Source organism: Perognathus longimembris, chromosome 17, assembly GCF_023159225.1.
Source record: "Perognathus longimembris pacificus isolate PPM17 chromosome 17, ASM2315922v1, whole genome shotgun sequence".
NCBI lineage: Eukaryota > Metazoa > Chordata > Mammalia > Rodentia > Heteromyidae > Perognathus > Perognathus longimembris.
The window spans coordinates 44,446,575-44,468,642 of NC_063177.1; the positions used below are offsets into that span (position 1 = coordinate 44,446,575).

General features: G+C 50.8%; 3 protein-coding genes across 4 annotated transcripts; 1 reads left to right on the forward strand and 2 right to left on the reverse strand.

Moving 5' to 3' along the window:
* Positions 1–38: 38 nt before the first annotated feature.
* On the reverse strand, positions 39–7,326 carry Ftsj3 (FtsJ RNA 2'-O-methyltransferase 3). The gene is made up of 21 exons (XM_048364978.1): positions 7,162–7,326; positions 6,972–7,057; positions 6,701–6,806; positions 6,336–6,382; positions 6,132–6,211; positions 5,456–5,555; positions 5,167–5,361; positions 4,971–5,086; positions 4,760–4,864; positions 4,578–4,678; positions 4,296–4,376; positions 4,063–4,206; positions 3,810–3,945; positions 2,430–2,611; positions 2,170–2,290; positions 1,826–2,091; positions 1,226–1,311; positions 1,042–1,141; positions 759–942; positions 581–675; positions 39–494 (listed from the first exon to the last, which is right to left on the reverse strand). The coding sequence occupies exons 2-21, from the start codon at positions 7,036–7,038 to the stop codon at positions 302–304; spliced, it is 2,505 nt and encodes an 834-aa protein (XP_048220935.1). The 5' UTR covers positions 7,039–7,057; positions 7,162–7,326; the 3' UTR covers positions 39–301.
* A 149-nt stretch (positions 7,327–7,475) lies between these two features.
* Psmc5 (proteasome 26S subunit, ATPase 5) lies at positions 7,476–13,344 on the forward strand. Of its 2 annotated transcripts, XM_048364986.1 has the most exons (13): positions 7,476–7,609; positions 8,360–8,431; positions 9,715–9,784; positions 10,008–10,105; positions 10,276–10,332; positions 10,413–10,643; positions 10,907–11,033; positions 11,126–11,316; positions 11,392–11,490; positions 11,569–11,679; positions 11,795–11,881; positions 11,975–12,062; positions 13,207–13,344. In XM_048364986.1, the coding sequence occupies exons 1-12, from the start codon at positions 7,586–7,588 to the stop codon at positions 12,026–12,028; spliced, it is 1,221 nt and encodes a 406-aa protein (XP_048220943.1). In that variant the 5' UTR covers positions 7,476–7,585; the 3' UTR covers positions 12,029–12,062; positions 13,207–13,344. The 2 variants fall into 2 exon arrangements, with proteins under 2 accessions (XP_048220943.1, XP_048220942.1); XM_048364985.1 differs by lacking the exon at positions 13,207–13,344 and having other exon boundaries at positions 11,975–12,077.
* On the reverse strand, positions 12,288–21,978 carry Smarcd2 (SWI/SNF related, matrix associated, actin dependent regulator of chromatin, subfamily d, member 2). The gene is made up of 13 exons (XM_048364983.1): positions 21,452–21,978; positions 16,919–17,103; positions 16,695–16,737; positions 16,475–16,597; positions 15,472–15,627; positions 14,940–15,035; positions 14,706–14,807; positions 14,354–14,515; positions 13,925–14,022; positions 13,620–13,755; positions 13,361–13,483; positions 13,130–13,231; positions 12,288–13,055 (listed from the first exon to the last, which is right to left on the reverse strand). Exons 1-13 carry the CDS (start codon positions 21,665–21,667, stop codon positions 13,002–13,004), a joined length of 1,596 nt encoding a protein of 531 aa, XP_048220940.1. The 5' UTR covers positions 21,668–21,978; the 3' UTR covers positions 12,288–13,001.
* Positions 21,979–22,068: the final 90 nt, after the last annotated feature.

Sequence of the window (22,068 nt, forward strand, 5' to 3'; positions counted from 1 at the left end):
CTAAGGAAGACTCAAGGACCACATGCCCAGCAAGAGGCTACAGTTTAAAAGATTTAATTCTCTTATCCAGCACCCCCAAGTTTTTCATGGAAAAATGTGGGGTCTGCCAATACAATGTCTCAGTGTTCTTGTGGGAAATGATTCTTCTGCCACTCAGGACCATGGTAGACTGGTGGGCACCCAGGAGCTCTGTCTTGGCTTTGGTGTGGTGTAAGCCAAGGGCAGGGCTGGCACCACTAAGACCAGTGAACTCTATCTTCCCTCAGTCTTTACTTGTTGTCAGGGGCCCAGATTGCTTGGCTCATTTCCGCTTGTGTTTTCTCTTCTGTTCTTTACGTTGCTGTGCCCTCTGGTCCTTCTTCATCCGGGAGTCCACCACTTTGAAATGACCTCTGACTCCAGATGGCCGCCGTACCTTACGGCCCACGCCTTTTTTGGCTATAACGTAGGTGACCTGGCGTTTCTCCTTGCCTAGTCCAGCTTTCTTATAGAGACTAAAAGGGAAGAAGACAGGTTAGAGGCCTCCGTCCTTTCTAATGCTCCTTTAAGCTAACCCCATGTAACCTGATGTCCCCGTTACCTTCGCAGCTGGGCCACCTTCTCTCGTTCTGAGATGTCCACTGTATTCACCACAGCTTCTGCCTTCTTCTTGGTCTGTTCCAGCTTCTTCAGCATCTGGGAGGGAACATTAGTCAGGTGACATCTCCTGTCCCTGCTTAACATCATTTGCTTAACATCAGGAAGCCTCCCCCACTTACCCTCCGTTTCTTCCTGGCCTTGGCCTCGGCCACTTTCTTGATGGGGCGTGCATTGATTTCCCGCCAGCGTTTCCGATAATGTTCCACTTCCTTCTTATCAACAGGCAACTGCCTTACCCGGTGCTGCTTCTCTTCCTGCACAAACCATTCTGGAAGCTCTCCCTCTTCTTCATTAAATGCATACCTGGGTGGAGGGAAGAGGACACCAGTTCATACGCTAACCATTGCTACCAAGCTTCCTAAGGAAGAAACCACCCACTTAATGACACTTGGGCCCCTTTACCGATTGAAGGAATTATCTATGAGGTCTCTCTTGGCCTTTTTGGAAGAGGCAATCACAGCACCTAGAGCAAGGCCTTCGGGGTCCAAAATCCGATGTTTCACTAGGTAGGAAAGGATAAAAGTCTGATTCCCAACAAACACTGGAGTTTCCACTCTTTTTTTATTACAATGTGTACAGAGCTCACCTGGGTCCTCAATAGGCACTACTTCAAAGCCACCATCATCTGACTGTGGCCCACGGCCACGCTTCTTACCACGGGACTGTTTGCAACTGTGGAAGGAGGCAGGACTATGAATATTCTGCCCTCTCACCTTTCAGACCATGCTCTACCTTACTAACCCTGTTTCCTACTTAAAACTAGTATGGAACTTGCAGAAATCCTGCCACTCTGGTACTTCCAGCCAACACTGAAAACTTCCAGCTTAAATGAGGCTAAGCAAAATGAACTCCAAGAGATGGAAACAGGAGGATTTTACTGTTGTCAATGTTTAATGTACTAGGTGAATTTCCTTTGACGTACCCCCTGTGGTCACTGTATATGATTCTGGTACACTGGATATTGTATATATGCTTATCTGAACTGGGGAAGGGAAAGAAAAATGAAGGAGGGTGTAACAAATAAGACAAGAAATGTACTCACGACCTTATTATGTAACTATACTCTCTCTGCACATAATCTTATCAATAAAATTTAATTAAAAAAACAAAACTTCCAGCTTAGGGTAATGGTTCAGAAACCACTGCTTTTCTATCTTTTCCTTTCAGAAGCTATGTGCCCACTTACCTGTCTTCATCCTCACTGCTACTGCTGTCACTGTCTGCACTCTCAGCTCTGTCTTCCCCTCCAGGGCCAGTGGCAGGTTCTGTCTCCTTAGGAACTTCATCTTGACACTGGGGAGATTTCTTCTTAGTCTTCAAACTGGAAGCTGATAGTGATGGTGGCGGTGATGACTGCTGTTGCTGCCCCTTCTGACGGTTCTTGTACAGCAGCTGAGCCTGACTGATCTCCAGGGCTTCATCAGCATCGTCCTCAATACCACTGAAGCCGTCCTATGATAGAGAGAAATCAGCTGTCCTTCTTCCAAGGAATGCCCATGACCATTAGTCTTTGCCTCAGCCCCCTCTTACCTTTGAGAACCACAGGTTGGCTTGTTCTTCCTGCAGTACTGCCTTTTCCTCCAATGGTACCAGCAGTGGATTCTCCTCCTCCTCCTCCTCTTTACCATTGTCTTCTTGAGTGAATCGCACACTGCAGACCCAAAGGAAAGTTGGGAGAGATTCAGGGCTTTCCTACCTTTGCCACCTCTGGCAGTAACCACTCTGTTTAATTGCCTCAGGAGTGGTGCTGAGGGTGCAACACACTGTCTCCTGTCTTCCATGCTCCTTACCATTTTTTGTCCTTGACACCCTGATGTCTCCCTACTCCTGCCAGCTCCTCTGGATCCAGGTCACTGTCCAGAGAAGAGTCATCGTCGTCCTCGGCATCCGACACATAGATGTCATCCCTTGGCAGGTCAGACAGAAATGTGTCTGCAGCACTCATGTCCCCTTGTGTCACTTCCTTTAATAGCTGAAGTGCAACCAAAACAGATTGTGGATTTAAAGGAAATATTGCTTCTCACCATGTTAGTCACAAAACAGCTATACATTGTGATTCTACTGAATAAAGGAGCCCATTCGACTGCAGGTAAGAGAACTGGCCCTTTCACTCCCAGAACTTCAGAATAGGAGTATTTACCACAACATACCAGAGATTGCAACTAACAATCTTAAATCCTCATGAAAACCCTAATACACAAGTTTTTTTTTGTTTGTTTTTTGCCAGTCCTGGGCCTTGGACTCAGAGCACTGTCCCTGGCTTCTCTTTGCTCAAGGCTAGCACTCTACTTGAGCCACAGCGACACTTCTCGCTCTCCTGTTTATAAGGTATTGAGGAATGGAACCCAAAGCTTCATGCATGTCAGGCAAGCACTCTACCTACCACCAAGACACAATCCCAGCCCCCTTTTATTACTATTATATAAATGAGGAAACTGGCAAAGAGAGTTAATTACACAGCTCTGGTGTTTCTTGTGTAACAGATAACCAGGAAGTGACACTCCTACACAAGAGCCCTTGAGTTCACCTTGCTGTTATGCTATTTTTTTTTAAAAGCAAAATATCAGGAAAAGCATCCTTTGTTCAAGAGAAGCACCAGCCCAGTCAGTAGCCAGCTACTAGGAGGTACTAACTTGGTCCCAGTGAACTCAACAGTGCTCGCTACTGAGATCCCTACACTGGTAACCCATGTGCCCTGGTACTTTTTTTTTTTTTATAAGCCAAGCTCTTGGCTAATATTATCTCTTGGTTAGTCTGTACCACACTTTACAAATCTCCTGATTTCATTGTATTAAGCCTTTTTGACCTTTACATACGGGGCCTCCCTTCATCCCTAACTTCAGTCACTGTTTTTTTTTTTCCAGTCCTGGGGACTGGACTCAGGGCCTGAGCACTGTCCCTTAGCTTCTTTTTACTCAAGGCTAGCACTCTACCACTAAAACCACAGTGCCACTTCTGGCCTTTTCTATATATGTGGTGCTGGGGAATTGAACCCAGGGCTTCCTGTATACAAGGCAAGCACTTTTTCCACTAGGCCATATTCCCAGCCACTAAGTCATTTTTATAGGCAAAACAGAGCAACCAAACACTTTGAGCATTAACCCAATATCCACCCCTGGACACCAGAACTGATCTTGTTTTGTAAATCTGTACCCCCCCCCCCCCCTCACCTGGTGACCCCGGATGGTACGAAGGGAGAACATGCCAGTTTCTCCTTCATCTGCAATGGAGACCCCAGGCAGATCCATCTTCAGCTCCACACGCTCCCGCTGCTTCCTCTGCTCTCGTAGCAGCTTCTTTTTCTTCCTGAAGGGATAGTTGAGGGAATCTTCAGAGATAGTCATGTTTATTCCCTCTCTGCCTTTCTTGCCGCCCGCATCTTCATATATTTAGGGGCTCCCCAAGCTGCTCTTTAGCTCTCACCTCTTTAGTTCTGCCACTTCCTGGGCCTTCATCTCTGCCAGGGTCTGGTTCAACTGCTCCTCCTCTTCCTCCTCCTTAGAGGGCTGCCCTCTCTCAACTGCAGACTCCTCCTCATCACCTTCTTCTTCCTCTCCTGAGCTGAGGCTGACAAAATAATCCAAGGAGTTTGGTTATTTTCCCAGACATTCCTGTAACACCCAGTCACACCTGCCCTGGTTTATGACCCTGCTTACCTTATATCAAGGGCCTTTGCTTGCTCTTTCAGCTTCTTGGCCACATAGCGACGAAGCTTTGTTCTCCAGTTCAGTAGGGACCTACCCAGGAAATACCATTACTGATCTTACCAGCTCTGTCTTTATCCCTTGGCCCCGCCGGTTTTCAGCCCACTCTTCAAATTTCAGTCACAAACTCCTAGCACTAAAGAATCGAGGTTCCCCAGAGATTCAACACCATGGTCTTCAAAGGTCTTTCCTGTGTTCAAGGTTCCTGGCCTCTACCCCTGTACCACTTCATACCTGAGCTCCTTGCGCCCCAGCACTTTAATGTCCTGACAGCAAGACCGTATGTCCTCTGTGGTAGCTGGATGCTGTGCCAACTCATCATCATCTATTGAAATCTATGTGAGAGGAAAAGGGGTCAGGGGACATTCTTAGGAGATTTCTGGAGTCCTTTATCTCCCTTAAGTCTGGGAACTCACTTCGCTGGCCTTGGAGAGAAAGTCAACAGGGTTGGCAGCTCGCAGGAAATCAGTGACGGAGGTTCGGTGATAAAGTGTAAGATCACCCTCAGCATATCCTTCAGCCTTAGACAGGGAAATAAAGAGAGCTGGAGCATCTGAAGGACCCACTGGGCCCAGCTTTCCCAGAGTTTCAGTACCCAAGGTGGGGTGGTCCATCCTCCAAACTCACCTTTGGCTTCTTCTTAGTTACTAACTCAGTAACAGTCTTAGCCTGAACTTCAACCTCTTTGAAAGCAAACTTAGGATCAAAGAATTTACTATCAACCTTGTCAGGAGCCAGGAATCCTAAAACGACAAGATATATTTACAAGTGTGCTTTGGTAATTGGGAGCCTAAGTCAAGAAACAGAAGGAGGTAATACCTACCCTGGCAGACTACAAAGATTTCTGCGGATTCATGGCGAGAGGCTTGGGGCTTGGTGGCCTGGACACGGCGGAACAGCTGCTGGAAGATCCACAGCAGGGGCTGATAGTCACGGGAACGGAAAACCTTGGTGATAAAGCAGCCACCACGGGCCAAAAAGTCACAAGCCAAACGCAGAGCCATCAGAGTCAAGTGGGCTGTGGATAAAGGATAATCAGTGAGAAACTCTGCAGCCTGAGGGTCCGACACCTCCACTCTGGCCATTCTTTCCAAATTCCACATTCCCTGTACCTTGTGAGTAAGCATCATGGACCCAACTAGCACCGACATTGGGAGCCCCATCATTGAGCACAACATCAACTTTCCAGGTCTTCAACTCCTTCCTCAGGGCCTAGTGAGAAAGAGAAGGAGCTACTAAGAATGGAGTCCCAGATCTGTCACTTAGTGAATGCCCAGCAAGGGCCACATCATGTACTGGAGATAAAACAGGAAACAAAATGAAACCATATGGCATAATGGCGAGTCCATGGGAAAGGACTTTACTGAATAGAGCTGCACTGAATATGGCTGCCCTCCCCTAAATTCCACACTCCTGACTGAAGTAAGGCTCAGGTGGACACTAGGATTGCTGTGGACTTTGTCATAGAGATACTATGTAGGCACTTTTCTCAAAGCATGAGTAAAAGGAAAAAGTTAGCCCCTAGAGGACTTGAGTGTGATGTTCGCCTAAAAAGTGACTAGCAGAAGCCAGTGGCTCACACCTGTAATCCTAGCTACTGGAGGTTGAGATCTACAGGATCATGGTTCAAAGCTACTCTTGAGATTTTACTTCCAATCAACCAGCTAAAAGCTAGGCTGAGTCACAGCTCAAGCAGTAGAGCCTCAGCTGACCTAGCAAGCCAGAGACCCTAAGTTCAAACACCAGTACCAGCAAAAAAAAAAAAAAAAAGGCAAAGGTTCAAGTTACCTGCCTACAGTGTTCTGTTGTAATGTCTTCCTGGAGAGTCACCACATTGGGGAGAGGCTTGATTGGAACCAGGTCCACTCCTGGAAGAAATCAGATCATAGTACTTTAAAGGGCTGCCTCAAACAAGGGCAGAAAAGCACAACAAAGTAATATACACATACATATACACACATACACATCTATGTACCCAGAAAAGGCACTCACCCACAATAAGACTGGATACAGGCATAAACTTGGCAGCCACCTGCAACCTATGAAAGAAAATAAAATTTAAATACCTAGGACTGCCTCTCTCCATTGGCAACATTCTCTCTCAAAACCTGTTAGGTGTCAAACTCTGGTCAGAATATGCTTTCTGTACACAACCCAAACCTCTTCTCCACAATCAAGAAGGCAACCCGCCTCTAACATGTAGGGGAAAACCCTGTGGTCAGCAGTAGTAGTTTGAGGGTGAGTAACTGTAAGGGGGTTGAGGAGGAGATCCTGAATCAATCTCCCCAGCGCCAACTCTAAGCTATGCAGAGACAGGGCGTGATGCATCAGAAGCCACCATCCACGCCAACTGTTACCATCCTCCCGGCGCAGCACACAAGTCCAGCAAGGCTCGGGCTTTCTGCAGGAACTGAAAGCGGCGATTCAGTTGGATCAGCTTGAAAGCAGAGCGGGAACGGTAACCTGGGCAGCGGAGGGGGAGGGGGGCGTACCCAGGTCAGTGTTCGCGGAGTGCTTTTCTAGCAGGGCTCCACCGCCCTCACAACCCACCATCCCTCCTGCGCGCACGGATCCCGGTATTTGGGACGGCGAAGCGGGACAAGGCTGTTTTCTCCAGCACGCACTCACCGGTTTCCTTAGCCAAGTGATAGAACTTGTCCCGTCGGCTCTTGCCAACTTTGCCCTTCTTGCCCATGGTGGAATGTCACGCAAACCTATGATTAAAGTAGAAGTTGGGAACATCTCTGACCCCACACTTGACTACGCTTCCGTGGCCCACTTCCCACAGCAATCGCCCCAGTCCCTGAATTCCACTCACCGACAACCCGCGCCGACTACTCCACGGTCAGGGCCGCACGTGTAGACAGCATACGTACTTCCGCTTCCGCTTCCGGGGTCCTTAGCTCCAAGTTTTCCGCCATCTTGAGTGCTGCCAGAAATTATCTTCCATCCCCAGATCTTACAAATCCAAAACTGAGAACAGGAACGCAGATTACAAAAGCTAAGAATCCAGTCTAGGAAGCAACAATCACGAGTTCTATTGTTTCTGCATCCCCTTCCGGCTCCGGACCTGGAGTAACCGCCCCTTCCATCATGGCCCCGGCCAATTACGAACGACTCGCCGCACGTCCCGCCCATTGACCCGGAAGTCTTCTTTGCTGGGTCCCAGTCAGCCCAGTCCCGCCTCCGCGCTTGCGCGCTAAGGCGCTCCGGATGCCGGCGGACTCCGCTGAAGAAGGAAGATGGCGCTTGACGGGCCGGAGCAGGTATGGCGGCAGCGGTGGCGGCGGCGGCGGCGGCCGGGTAGAGGCCGGGGCTGGGTGGAGAGGGGCCGTGATGCGAAGTGGGGAGCGGGCCTGGGCCAGAGGGTCGGTGACGGGGATCGACGGATCAATCGATCTAGCCTGGGCCCTGCGGCTACTGGATCTGCTGTGTCAGTGCCGCCCCCGGTAAGCCCCGGGCTGGGCAGGATAGGGCCCAGCGAGCGGAGTCCCGGGGGCGAGAACCGGCCGGCCGGGGTGCGAATTGCCTAGACGGGACGCCTGTCTTTGGTGTCAGCTCGGTCTGTAGAACCCCTCGGGTTGTCGGGGCCCGGCCACAGCGCCGAGGCTCCAGGGCGTATGGGCTTTCGGTCCTTCCGAGCCTTCGGAAATAGACGGCATTGCATCCTTTTTTATTGTCATGATGGGAAAATCGAGGCTCCTGAGGGAGGGAAGGGCTGGGATCTTAAGCTTTCAAATTCAACCTCTTCTTTTTTCTTCTTTTAACCACACAAAGGCTGGCAAGGTGTCGGGAACCCTTTTCCTGCCTAGGGTCATTTAGATATGTATAATATTACAGGCCATGCAAAATTACCAGTGCGGGCAGCAGACGAAAGCTTGTATGTCTGTCACATGTCTGTACCAAAGCAATTCGTGGCCCTTAGATGGAGGTTCCCTTGTAAAGCCTTGAAGTGGCCTTACTTAGTAACCTTTGGATGCTTAGACTCTTGTTTAATACTTTTTTCGTATTCTTAGATGGAGTTGGAAGAGGGGAAGGCAGGCAGCGGACTCCGCCAATATTATCTGTCCAAGATTGAAGAACTCCAGGTGAGGACACGCTCCAGAGGGAGGGAGGAAGGAATGAGGATTGATGGAAGCAGATTTATACAAATCTGTGTAATTCCATTGGGAATGCAGTAAAAGAAACTATTGCTTTCCTAGACTTCCTCTTACTTTTAAGGAAGTGCAAACAAGTAACAAACAGCATAAAGTAATATGTAATCTATTTTTCTCTCTCTTTTGGTACTGGGGATTGAACCCGGGATGTTACACTTGTGAGGCAAGCACTTTGCCACTGAGCTACTTCCCAGCTGAAGGCAATTTTTTGTTTCCCTTAAATCTCACCTCCTCCGAGTAAACAAGATGTGAATATTTACATCTCCAAAACAATTTTTAAATCATTTTTTCATTACTGGGCTTTGAACTCAGGGCCTGTAGCTTGTTAGATCTCCATCCCTTTAAGTATTGAGTTTTAATGGACTAGGTACCACTAAACTGAGTGTGGTAGTTTGTTCCTTTAATCCCAGCACTGGAGAAGTTGCGTCCGGGGGACCAGGAAAAAGTTTGAGGCCAACCTGAGTTACTTAATAAGACTCTATCTTAAAAAAAGAGGGTTGGAGGCATGGCTCACAATATAGCACCTGCCTAGCAAAGTGGAAGCTCTTAAGTTCAAATCCAAGTACACCCCCCCCCCCCAAAAAAAGAAAAGGTACCACTAGTACAAGGAATAAGTGTGAATGCAAGACTTTCTTAACAGAGAAGACAGAGACTTAGGGAATATAATTTATCAGAAAGGTGGGGGCCAGATGAAGTGATTCTGCACTGAGTCTGGTCTATGCTGATTCATGAGGACTGAATGAGAGGAACTGAACCACCCAGTGCCCAGTGTTCTGGTTTAAAGACTTAAGCCAGAGACATAAGAGAAATATGTAAGTGGGGTGAGGGGAAAGCCACAAGGAATATATCTGAACTCCAGGTTCATAGAATATTTGGTTTACCTTTTTTTTTTTTTTTTTTTTTTTTGCCAATCTTCAGGCTTGACCTCAGGGTCTGGGCTCTGTTCCTGAGCCTCTGCTCAAGGCTAGCACTCTACCACTTGAGCCACAGCGCCGCTTTTGGCTTTTTCTGTATATGTGGTGCTGAGGAATCAAACCCAGGGCTTCATGTATGTTAGGCAAGCACTCTACCACTAAGCCACATTCCCAGCCCCCTACTAGAGAATTTGAAACAAGTAGTTGCCCTCTACTCTTCCACACCCGCCTGGTAGGGTCTTGGCTTGTATCCTACTGTCTGTTGTCCTTGAGTAGTCCTCTATATCTTGTCCTCTACAGCTGATTGTGAATGATAAAAGCCAAAACCTCCGGCGGCTACAAGCACAGAGGAATGAGCTAAATGCCAAAGGTGAGGGGGAGAAACGGGGACGTTACATGCAGGCTGGGTTCTGGCTGTTCCTCACATCCCTGCTGCTTCACAGCATTGTTTGTACTTCTACTTCTGCTTCAAGACATGATTCCGACTGTATGTGTGTATGTGATCTCCCTTTTCCAACTTCAAAATGGTGCTTGTGCGTGTTGAATTGAGTACCAAGGAAGTGAAGTGACCACTGTGTCTGTCTGCCATGTAGTTCGCTTACTGCGGGAGGAGCTGCAGCTGTTGCAGGAACAGGGCTCCTACGTGGGGGAAGTAGTCCGGGCCATGGATAAGAAGAAAGTTTTAGTCAAGGTAAAAGCATGACCCCAGAGACCAGTCCATCACCCACCGAATTCCCATTCTTTATGCAGCCCCAGAAAGAGAAGTGGTGTGTCATGTTATGCTAGGACTCCCATGGATCTTCCTAGGGGAGGTGGTCATTTGGTGGCTGTCAGGAAAGGTCATGAGTCTAATTGTTTCAGGTACATCCCGAGGGCAAGTTTGTCGTAGATGTGGACAAGAACATAGACATCAATGATGTGAGTGTGGCAGTTGAGTGGGAGTTTGGGGTCCGTTCTTTGTATCCTACTTCCTAAAACTCAACCCTATTATCATCCAGGTGACACCCAATTGCCGGGTGGCTTTAAGAAATGACAGCTACACTTTGCACAAGATCCTACCCAATAAGGTGGACCCCCTTGTGTCACTGATGATGGTGGAGAAGGTGCCAGACTCGACTTACGAGATGATTGGCGGGCTGGACAAGCAGATCAAGGAAATCAAAGAAGTGATCGAGCTGCCTGTAAAGCACCCTGAGCTCTTTGAGGCTCTGGGCATTGCACAGCCCAAGGTGAGGAGTCTGCTTCTCTAAGAGGTGGACTACACGTTACACATACTCTGCCTGCTCCGAGCCAGTGAAGTGCAGGGGTTGGGATGGGCTGCCTCTGCTGAAGACTGGCTTTCTGGGACTAAGGTAGATCAGATAGAAGCTCCAAAGGGGACTTTGGTGTTCCATTTTTTTGCATCCCTAGCCTTTAACAAGGGATCCGGCACTTGGTAAATGTTCCCTGGATGAATGCTGGCTTTCTGCCCTGAGTCTGCTGTTCCCCTTAGGGAGTGCTGCTGTATGGACCCCCAGGCACTGGGAAGACATTGTTGGCCCGGGCTGTGGCTCATCATACGGACTGTACTTTTATTCGTGTCTCTGGCTCTGAATTGGTACAGAAATTCATTGGGGAAGGTAATGGTGGCAGAAACAGGAGCACCAAATGGAAGGGTGTCGGGTGCTGTGCTCATTCGCTCCTAATGCCAGCATGGCCTCTCCCTGAACAGGGGCAAGAATGGTGAGAGAGCTGTTTGTTATGGCACGAGAACATGCTCCATCCATCATCTTCATGGATGAAATCGATTCCATCGGCTCCTCCCGACTGGAGGGGGGCTCTGGGGGGGACAGTGAAGTGCAGCGCACAATGCTGGAGTTGCTCAACCAGCTGGATGGCTTCGAGGCTACCAAGAACATCAAGGTAAGGTGGTAGAGGCTTAGACCTGGGGGGACAGACAGGCCAAAAGATGCTGATCCATTCCTCTTCTCTGCTCAGGTTATCATGGCTACGAATAGGATTGATATCCTGGACTCTGCCCTGCTTCGCCCTGGACGAATCGACCGGAAAATTGAGTTCCCACCCCCCAATGAGGAGGTCTGTGATAGGTAGTGCCTTGAGTGCCTTTGGCTATGGGGGTGGGGCGTGGGACTCTGGGCTTTCTTCTTTCTACAGGCACGGCTGGACATTCTGAAGATCCACTCTCGGAAGATGAACCTGACCCGGGGGATCAACCTGAGAAAAATCGCTGAGCTGATGCCAGGGGCATCAGGGGCTGAAGTGAAGGTAACTAGAGCCTTGGGGGAATGAGGCAGTGTCGGGAAGCTCTGGCTGGGCTCAGGGACCAGCTCAGGGCTGAGGGGGCAAAGCACCTGGGCCTCAGCTTTCTTTTCCTACTCAGGGTGTGTGCACGGAGGCTGGCATGTATGCCCTGAGGGAACGGCGTGTCCATGTCACTCAGGAGGACTTTGAGATGGCAGTAGCCAAGGTAGGTCCCTACACCTCTGCCTTTGCTGATGGTGACTCTTAATGTTCCTGCAGTTCGTGAATTAACCCTCAGTGCTCTCCTCTCTCTTTCCAGGTCATGCAGAAGGATAGTGAAAAGAACATGTCCATCAAGAAACTATGGAAGTGAGGGCACGGCCTTTGTATGGATCTTTACAATAAAGGTCGGTGGGATAAGACCTTTAGGACTTGTGTCTGTTAACAAGTGGCCGCAGTGTTCAATGACCAGGTCTGGGCAGTACCAGTAAACAAAAGGATTTATTTGGAAATTTCCAAACCTGCCATAAGTGGCATCTGCCAAGCCCTAGGACCATCCTCTTTGCCTAGCTCTAAAGGGGAACATGTCTTCCCAGCTTCCCCCCTTACCTGCCTGCCCTCCACCTGCACACTCTACCTCAAGGCAGGGCTAGAACTGGCATGTGCCCTCCCTCTAGGAGGCTCCGCCAGCCCAAGCAGCTGGCAGGGCAGCCCTCCCCCCAATGATATCCCAGGAGATGATGGCGGCTGCAGCCGCTTGCATAGATCAAGGAAAGAAGAGGAGGCACCAAATAGGGCTCCCTGAAAGACCCCAGCTTAACCCCTGTACAAAAAAATGTGGCTCCCACATAGAAAAACCTGCTCCCAAAATAGTGCAAATACCCAAAGGAAAGGAAAAACCAGCAGCAAGGCTGGGCTTATAGGAATGGCAAAGAACTTTGGTTTAGAAAGGCTAAGGAAGAGTCTCACCCAGCTCCCAGAGCCAGCTCTGACACTGGCCCCGAGGCGGGGCCTGTAAACATGCAAACCCAGAGGCCTTTGGTTCCAAAATGTCTCACTTGAAAGTCAAAACCCAGCTGCCAGCAGTCCTACTTAGGCCTGCCTGCAGGGGGCAGAGGCGGCCTCTTGAGAACCCAATAAAAGCCAATGCAAAAAGCAAGTAAAAGGCTTTGGAGACCAAGCAACCAGGAATCCTATCACTACATTTATGAAACTAAAGCTGGGGCATAGAGGGTGCTGGAGACAGCCCTGACCCCATTTAGATGTCTGCAGCCCCAGCCTGGGCCCAGAGGGTGGTCCTCTGCCCAGCTCCGGGGTTGGGAGGAAAGGGGGAGATCCCTGAGCAGTTAGGTCAGGCGAATTCCCAGCACCTGTTCCAGTTCTTGCCTTCGCTGCTGCACCTGTAGAAGAAGGGAGAGCACGGACTCAGGCCTCTGCTACTCACTCAGAGGAGGAGGAGCTGGGCAAATCTCACCTTGGCAAAGATGTGTCTCCCCACTGCTTCCTGGGCCCAGGGCTGGTGGTAGAAAGCAGCTCGTCTCTCCTCCTCAGGATTGCCAATCACATCAGTGATGATCTGCCAAGAGCCGGGAGGAAAGCCATAGCGTGATTCCCCACCCCTGGGCCCATTGCTGTGGAAATGGAAGATTAGCACTTGAGGGTGAAAAAAAGCCAACCAAAGCTCCATGTGGAAAGGGGACTGCACCTTGAGATCACGACGCTGGGAACGGAGCCATTCCTGGATGAAATCCTGTGGGTCAGTGCTAAAGCTGAGCATGAAATCCCTCTGGGTCTTCAATTGGTTGATGGACTCGATGGTCTCATGGATCTGGGGAGAGGGCTCCAGTGTCAGATGTACATCAGCCTAGACTCAAGGAACCAAGCCAAAGGTCTCGCCCCTACATGCTACAAGTGTGCAGATGACAGACTGGTCCGTCCTCACCCTGTGGAAGTAGAGAGCCTACCTTGACATCAAGAGAGGCAATCTCCTGCTGGTTGGTAGTAGAGGCCAGAAAATTGCTCATCTGTGCCTTCAGTGGGTCGTCTACCTCCACATCGATGTCATAACAGGCCGTCTTCTTCTGGTCATTAGGGTCCACACTAAAGGTAGCACACAGGAAAGGAAAGCATCTTGCCGTGTCCATCCCACCAACTTAGAGCCCAGAGCAAGACAGTAAATTGCTGTTTGCCTCTTCAGCTTTAGATCAGGCCAAGGGTGGATCTGCCCCTCAAAACCATTCAAATCCCCCCCCACCCCGTCCCCATTTACCTAATGACATGGTTGATAACAATGGGATCTGGATGTTGCAGCAAGCCAGCCAGCTTCATGGGAATCTCAGAAAAACGAAGTCGGCCACAACTAAAGATCTAGAAAGAGCACAAAAAGTTTGAGAGGGGCTGGGAGTGTGGCTTAGTGGTAGAGTGCTTGCCTAGCATTCATGAAGCCCTGGGTTGGATTCCTCAGTAGCACATACACAGAAAAAGCCGGAAGTGCATGCTATGGCCCAAATGGTAGAGTGGGACAGTGCCCAGGCCCTGAGTTCAAGCCCTAGGACTGGCAAAAAAAAAGGTTTGATGATGCCTAGGGACTCAAGAAAATAGACTATTCCAAGACCATTAAGAAAACTAGCCATCTGGGCTCTAGAAGAGCAGTGTGGGCAAGGCAAGGGCAGAGCACAGGAGGAGGACACCTGCTAACCTGGCGGAAGTAACGGTTACAATTGATGTACTCTCGCTCGTGTCCATCCTGCAGCTGGTTGTGCTTGATGTAGAGCCACAGGGCTTGCATGATGGCAGCTCTCGTCTGTGTGTGCACTCCCAGCAGCCTGGCCAGTCGAGGGTCCAATTTATACTGAGGAGGCTGGGGATGGGCAGAGGAAGGGAGAAGAGGGCTTGCTTTGTTTTTTTTTTTTTTCCGAGATTGGGCACATTCAGGGTGGTATGGCCCTAGACTTGTTTTGTTTTTTTAAAAGCAGGAGAGAGCAACAACAGGAAGTTTATAGGCAGGAGCAGGTTCCCCTTCCCAGACATGACCCCAGGACAGCTGTCACCTGATGATCCAACATGAGTAGGAGGGTGCACTTGACGTTGAGGTCTCCAGGTCGTTTCACCTGAAAGCCATCTGTCTCCTGGGTGGTAGGCATCCGGTGCCACTGGCAGGGGGGAGAAGCAGAGCTTGTTGCCAAGAGGTATGTTCCAAAGGGACCAATGCCGTTCCTCCACCCAACCAGCCTGTGTTTGGTGTCCCCCATATCTTGTCTTTTCCAGGTTTCAGGACCACTCACCTCTACCAGATGGTTATCAGGTCCATATAGTTCCTTGTCCAGCTCAATGACAAGGCTCTTAAAGAAGGAAGAAAACTTTCTCTTCTGTTTGCTAGGCTGGGAATAGAAAGGGTTGCTGCTGAGTTCTTGAACCAAAAGTTATATGCTAAGCCCCCCAGAGAAGCAACACTTTAGCCCTGGAGCTCAAAGCAGTAAGGAACTTTGGCCCCTGGAAGAACAGTTAAACTAGGCAAAGTGACAGAGACTGGGGCAGGAAAAGGCTCCAGGAAGCTCCATTGATAGCCACCGATCAACTTCAAGCCCTTGACTGCCATCTATAGGAACATTTTAATAACCACAGCATAAACCTAGGGGAATAGCTCAATGGTCCAGTGCTTGGCCAGCATACAAGAGGTCCTAGGTTCATTCTCCAGCATGGAAAATCAACTTCTAATTGGCTGGAGCCATGCATTCTCTCTTTGGCAGGACATCTCTAGAAGGTCATGTGTCTAGGCTCAGGCTTGAACCCATACAAGTTTCTTCCCCAACTCACGTCGTCCAGCAGTTTGCCCTCCACTCGGAGTTCCCAGGAAGCCACCTTGTCTGCTGCTGGGGTTCCCCCAGGGGTGCCTGCAGTTCCTGCACTATCACCATCTGCCTTGCTGGGACTGAACGTATTGGAAATGTAGATTCGAAGCTTTCGCTTTTGCTAAAGAGAGAAAGAACTGTCAACTAAAAGTGGACTGATATATTACAAAGCTGCACCATCTTCCCTATGAACTAGTACTCCGTAATCAATATTGAGCATGATGAACCAGGCACCTGCCTCAGAGGCACTGGGGATGGGAAATCCTCAAGGAACTATGGGGGAAATGAAGCATCACCAACGATGCCAACACTGGGGCTGGGGTATGACAGGGACATACAAACAGGAAGCTGTGGAGCTCATCAGAAGCTCAGTGCACAAGCACTCGCCTTGCATGAGGCCCTGCATTCCATCTTCCCCTGCCCCAAGCCTCTGCTTTCTATCTTTAATCCAAACACCCACCATAGCCCTCAAATATCTAGCATCCGGGAAAGCCTTCACCACTAGGGAACTATTCTAGATACCGCCTTAAAAGAACAGAGGAGGAAAGGAAAGAAAGCTCTAGGGATGGAAAAAGATCTACCCTCTAGCAGCTTTTCAAACTTCTGATCGTGATCTATAAAGATTTAATTTTAAATCACTTGGGATCCACATATATGCACACATACACGCACATACATGCATATATCTGAGCTACTATTACTATTGTGGTCAGTACACTACTGTTTATACTTATATTCATTTAAATCACAGACAAGGCATGGCACACATTTGTAATGCCAACACTTGGGAAACTGAGGTGGGAGGGTTGTGGATTCAAAGGCCAGTGTGGACCACATAGCGACTTCCATGCTACCCTGGCTTGTAACCAGAAAAATGTATAATAAAAAGTTGCTAGTTCAAGCTCTCTTACAATTGGCACCCTACTGGAAACAGGCAGTAGAGACAGGCTGGTCAGGTCCATACGTACCGTTAGGGGCTTTTTGATGGCTTCCTGAATCTCCATCCGCTTGCGAGCGATGGTCTGGTCCAGCTTCCGCTCAAAAGCCAAGAGATCCATGTATGCCTGAGACTCTGGGACTAGCTCCCGAATCTGAGGAAGAAGAGTTCAATGGCTCGCTTCAGGCAGCAGGGACTCTTTCCTCCCACCCTGGGGCTGCAGGAGATGGCCTCCCTCCCAACACACTCACACGCTGAGGTAGAACCTTATCGGCCATCTTCCTCCTCTTAATCCTGGGAAGGACAGAAACCCATTTGAGAGGTTAGCAGTTCCAAAGGACTCACACTCCACCCATCCTGCCAAGTCTCCAGGACCCTTCCCAGGGAATCAGGGCCCTAACTATCACCAAAGTAAGAAAAATAGGCTGGGGGGGGGGGGGGGAGGGAGTGCAAAGGCAACAGAAAACGGGCTTACCCCCGGCGCTGGGCAGGCATTGGGGGCTGGGCCTGGGGCACAAGAAGACGTTTCCGGAATGGGTCCATCATGGTGGGTGGCATGCCAGGTCGAAGTGGAGCAGCTGCACCAAATGGGGAGCCAGCAGAGGGTCCCACCTGCAAGCCAGCCATGGGCATCCGGCTCCCTGGTGACATGCCAGGCCGCTGAGGAAAGTGAGCCAAAGGGGGTGCATAGGTGAGTGGCAGAGCCCTAGGGGGCCTGTAGCCCATGCCCTCCATCCGTCTGGTCCACCTGGTCCAGGTCTGAGTAGCACATGGGGAGCCCTGCTAGAGGCCTGGAACAAAGGGGAGCTAGCACGCGGGAGCAAACGGTGTAAACCACACCTACCCCGCCCCTACTACTGCCCTGCCAGCTCCTGCCAGCAAATGAGGCTGCCAGAGCCCCGGGATAGGAGGAGAGGCGCCAGCAGAGGGCCCACTGCCACCTTCCAGCCCCTGTAAGCTGTGCCCAGCTTCCTGAGACCCGAAGCACTCTTGGGCCCTCAGATGTTCTACTACACAATCCCCTCCTGCTTTGTCCATCATGAAGGAGAAGTCAGGGTGAAAGACAGGAGGATGTAAGAAAGCAGACAAGCATACCACCCCCATTCACCAGCCTGGTGGTGTGACTGAGGGGGACAGGCAGTTGGGGGGCTGGCAAGCCCATTAGGCAATAGCACCCCAGGTGAGCAACTGTAACAGGACAGCTTGGACGTGTCCCAACTAGCCTCAGGCAGATTACAGACACCATCTGGTCACCATATGGCCCCTACTATAGCCAGCGCCGGATTCTTTTCTCCTCTCTACACTGCCATACCTCTAACACTCTTATGCCAGAAGGCCCCCAAAGAGAAGCCATGGCTTCTAGTGACCCTTGGGCGTGAGAGCAACTGACATCCGGTCTCTGCTCATGGTATAAGCACCACCTGGCAGCTGGCTGCTGCTGGCTCAACCTAACCCTAACCTCAGGGAGAAGAAGGATGAGATTATCCTGGGATTTAAGGAGCAGAGTTACAGGGTCAGCTGTACCCATCTGAGTGACATTGAGTAGTTTCTTTAGAAGTCTGCAGATGTACTTCCCACCCAAAGCCAAGCTCCCCAACATTTCTGTGGGGCCCATCTGGGAGTAACACCTACCTTCTACCCCAACCCCTTTCACATGGCTGCAGCCTGCAAGGCTTGTTTGGCCAGCAGCTCTGCCTTGCACACACTGTCCCTGGCAGCTTCACAGGGCTGGCCCCAGGGCCCAGATTATGCAACAAGCAAAACCAGCCAACCGGGCCAGGCTGGGTGGAGACTCCCACCAAATCAAAGGACGCTCCCCCGGCCTAGCATCCAGAGGAGACTCCTCCACCTCTTCATGGAGCATCCAACCCATGTTCCCAACACAGAGGGCCAGATTCATGATCAGATGCTGAAAGGGGCAGAAAACATGACCTTGATACAGGGAAGGGGACAGGGGCAGAGAAGTGTTTGGTGAATGAGGAGTTAAAGGTGGGAGGCGGGCGAGGGCCCTGAGACCTCAGGATCAGGAGTCTTGCCACAAGTCTCTCCACATCAGGAAGAAATTCATCAGAGCTGTTGAAAGGCAAAAGACAGTGTGTTTCTCTGCTTTAATGAGCCACAGTAAGAAAAGAAAAAGGAGAGAAAGGAAGAGGGAGAGAAAGGAAGGAAAGAAGGAAGAAAAGGAAAGAAAGAGAAAAGAAGGAAGTAATATCAACACAACAGGGTGGCCCCAGCTGTAAGCTCCAGCCCAGACTTCCAGACTTGTCCCTGAGATGAACATCTGCAAAGTATGAGCTAGGGCCCTGTGGTCCCCAAGAAAACTTCACTAGGCTTCACAAAATCTGCAGCACCATGCAGCCTGGGCAAGTACTCAAGACAGAAAACCCCAAAACAAGGCAGCACAGGCAGAGCCTGGAATAGGCCCCACCCAGACATCTGCTCCAGACTTGGGAGGCTCCAAGCTCCCAAACCCCCAGGGGGAGGCTGCTTGAAGGTCATCAAATCCCACCTCAGCCTTGCCAAGCTTCACACCTGGGCTTGGAAATGCTGCAAACTACTCCCTTAAAAAAAAAAAATCAACACAGGAGTTCACATACACACACACACACACACACACACACACACACACAGAGCTAGAAACTCAGCCTTCCTGTTTCCAGCGAGACGAGTAAATCAGTCACCTGAAGCCCAAAAGGCACAAAGATCTCTCTTGGCCAAGCACTAGCCATATTCCAGGCTTGATTCTACCACCATCCAGAAGAGCTGAGCAGGAGACTTGGGGCGAGTGCTACCAGCTTGGGGTGAGGAATCTAGGAGTCAGATAAGCATGTGCCCTGCCCTAAAGCCTGGCATCCTGATGTTCCTTGGTGGCTGGACCTAAGTGTTCCAAGTTGAGAACATAAACCCCTGCCTATGATCAGAAATGATTCTGAACCTCTCTGGAGTGAACGCTAGTGTGGAGTTTAGTGTTCTCATTTGTTTTGTCTTCATCTGATTTGAAGCTCTTCAGTTGACTATAATCCACCACTAGAACAACCTTCTGGAGAGAGGTGAGACATCACTTCCATTCTTTCAATAGGCCCCATTAGTCCAGCTTGCACCTTCAAACCTTTGTTCTTTCTGCTCACTGTTCATGAACTCAACAGTCAGAAATCTCTTTGTTTCCTAGACCCAAAGCCCTCCTTGAAGTCATAAGCTTGTAACGAGGTTGCACAAGCAGGATCCCCTTCAAACTCAACCAAAGTTGAGCTGGGTTCACCTTCTTTCCACCTAGCTCTTCCCCATACTTCACATCATGATGATGATGATGATGATGATGATGATGATGATGATGGTGATAGTGGTGGTGGTGGGGATCCCAGGCTCAAACCATTTCCTACTCTCCATTTCCCTGGCTGCCTGCCGCTTTGGCCTTACAAAAGAGCTCAAGGCCAAACTTCCCACAAAACAAGGTAGAATTGATCCTCCCATTTCCTATGGGTTGGATGCAAAAGAAAGTGGAGAGATTTGAGTCTGGTCCAGGTTCCCCCAAGGCCAAAGGCCCTGTATGACCTCATCAGGCCCAAAGGCAGGAACGACTGATTCAATAACACAGGAATTCCCAAGAGGAGCAAGATGGGAAAAATGGACCCTAGTTGAAGTCCTTGGGCCAGACTGTTCATCTCTCTTTGTTTTCTTCTGAGGATGGAGCAGGAAATAGAAGAAAGAAGGTAACACATACACCAATAACCTTAGTCATCTTTTTAGAAAATGAGGACTTTTCAGGGTCCTGGTAGGATATATATATACTCCACTAAATCTATTTCTGGGATCTCTACCTGGAGACACCAGGAGAGAACAGAGGAAACTGCAGATAACATCTTGGGACATTGTCACGAAGCTACTAGAGGCTGGGGCACATGGGCTGGAAGATGATTCAGAACAGAAAGTCTAAATAAAAGTCTGGGCTGGGGGGCGGCGGCGGCGGTGGTTAGGAAAAGGATGGCTACAGCTCCCAAGCATTCTGGAGACAGGGGTTTGGCTCAGTAGTTGAGAACTTGTCTGGCAAGCACAAGGTTCTGGGTCTGATCCCTAGTACCACAAAACAAAAGGATCGATGGCTTTTGAAGCTGCAACCTGAGACCCCCCCTCTTCAAAGCCCGAGGGGTCAGGACTGTACTCTTTGAAGCAACTCCTTGCAGCTGTGGGCTCCTCCAGACTGCGACCAGCAGGGCTAGGTGGAGTCTATTGGCTCCGCCAGACTCAACCACTGGATACAGACACCAAGCAGCAAGCCTGGGAGAGTCTGCTTAGAATGATCTGTTTTCTGGACTGGGTCTTTCTCAGGTCTGGCCACCACTGTCTCTGGTCTAACTCAGTCCATCCGGGCCAAGGCTTCTGGATCTGACCAGAGTCCAGTCTGTACCTTCACAGGCTGGAGTCCAGGAGCCCTCTTCTAAGCTACCCATGCCGTGGGAAAACAGGCCTCTCTCTTCACCAGCAGCTGGGAGCCATCTCAGACATGCTAGAGCTCTGCCAGTTCCCAGCTACGAAAAACAGGGCACATTTGGAGTGGGACAGAGGCCAATGCAGGAGAATCTTGGTTTCTCAGTGAAGGCTCTTTCCCAAAACTTTCTCATCGCCTCTCAGGACCCCACCTCCCGCCCTAGGTCCTGCATTTCTAGACTTCTCAACCTATTGCTCACAATTGACTAGCAGCGACGACGCCCCCCGTCCACCCCCCCCCCCCATTTCTCAGTTTAACAATCCCTCCCGGGGCTAAGAAGCGCCGGGACGCTTTGAACTGCCTCAAAGGCTCCGCCGCAGAGACTTTCTCTCCAACTCTGCTGCAGTCCGAGCCGTCCCCAGGCCTGGCTCTCCGAGGTTCTCGACGGTTCCCCCTCCAGGGCCTCGGTGCCGTGGGTCCAGGGGCTCCTCCAGGGCTCCCACTCGATGCCCCCGGGGAGTCCTGCCGAGGAGCTCTCCAGGCGCCGCCCGCCCTTTAGCCTCGCCCTCCCGCTCGCCTCACCTGGTACTGTGCCGCGGGGCCCGCGGGGCCCATGGGACGGAAGGCGGCAGCCCCGGGGGCCCCCATGCCTCCAGCAGGCCCCGGGCCCCTAAGCGCCGGGTTGGGCAGCATTCCGGGTCCCGCGGGAGGAGGCGGTGCTCCCAGAGCCGCAGCAACCGCGCCGCCGCCGGGACTCAGCGGGGGCAGCGGGAACCCGCCCGCGCCACGGCCGGACATCGCTCCGTCCCGTCCGGCGGCGCAACGATCCGGTCTCCCGGCTCCGCGTCGAGTCCGCTCCGCGCACGGGGTTCCGCGATCCGGGACTTTTCGACCTTAATTCCGGGTTCCGGGGTTTGTCAATACGGGGCCCAGGATTTCTTGTTCCAAGTTTAGGAATTGCTCACAGACCTGCTTTGGATCACAATCGACCCTGATTCCGCTCCCCTCCGGAAAACTCCGGATCCGGGATCTGCTGCAGGCCCGCCTGTTCCTCCGGGCCCCCGAGGTTTGGCAGCCAGGAATCCGGTTACTCAGAGGCGGCTTCTAACTCCTAGCTCCGCCCAGCAGAGCTTAGCGCCCGCCCGGCTCTCTGCTTAGCTGCCCAATCGTGATTGCCTGCATAGGCCACGCCCCCTCGG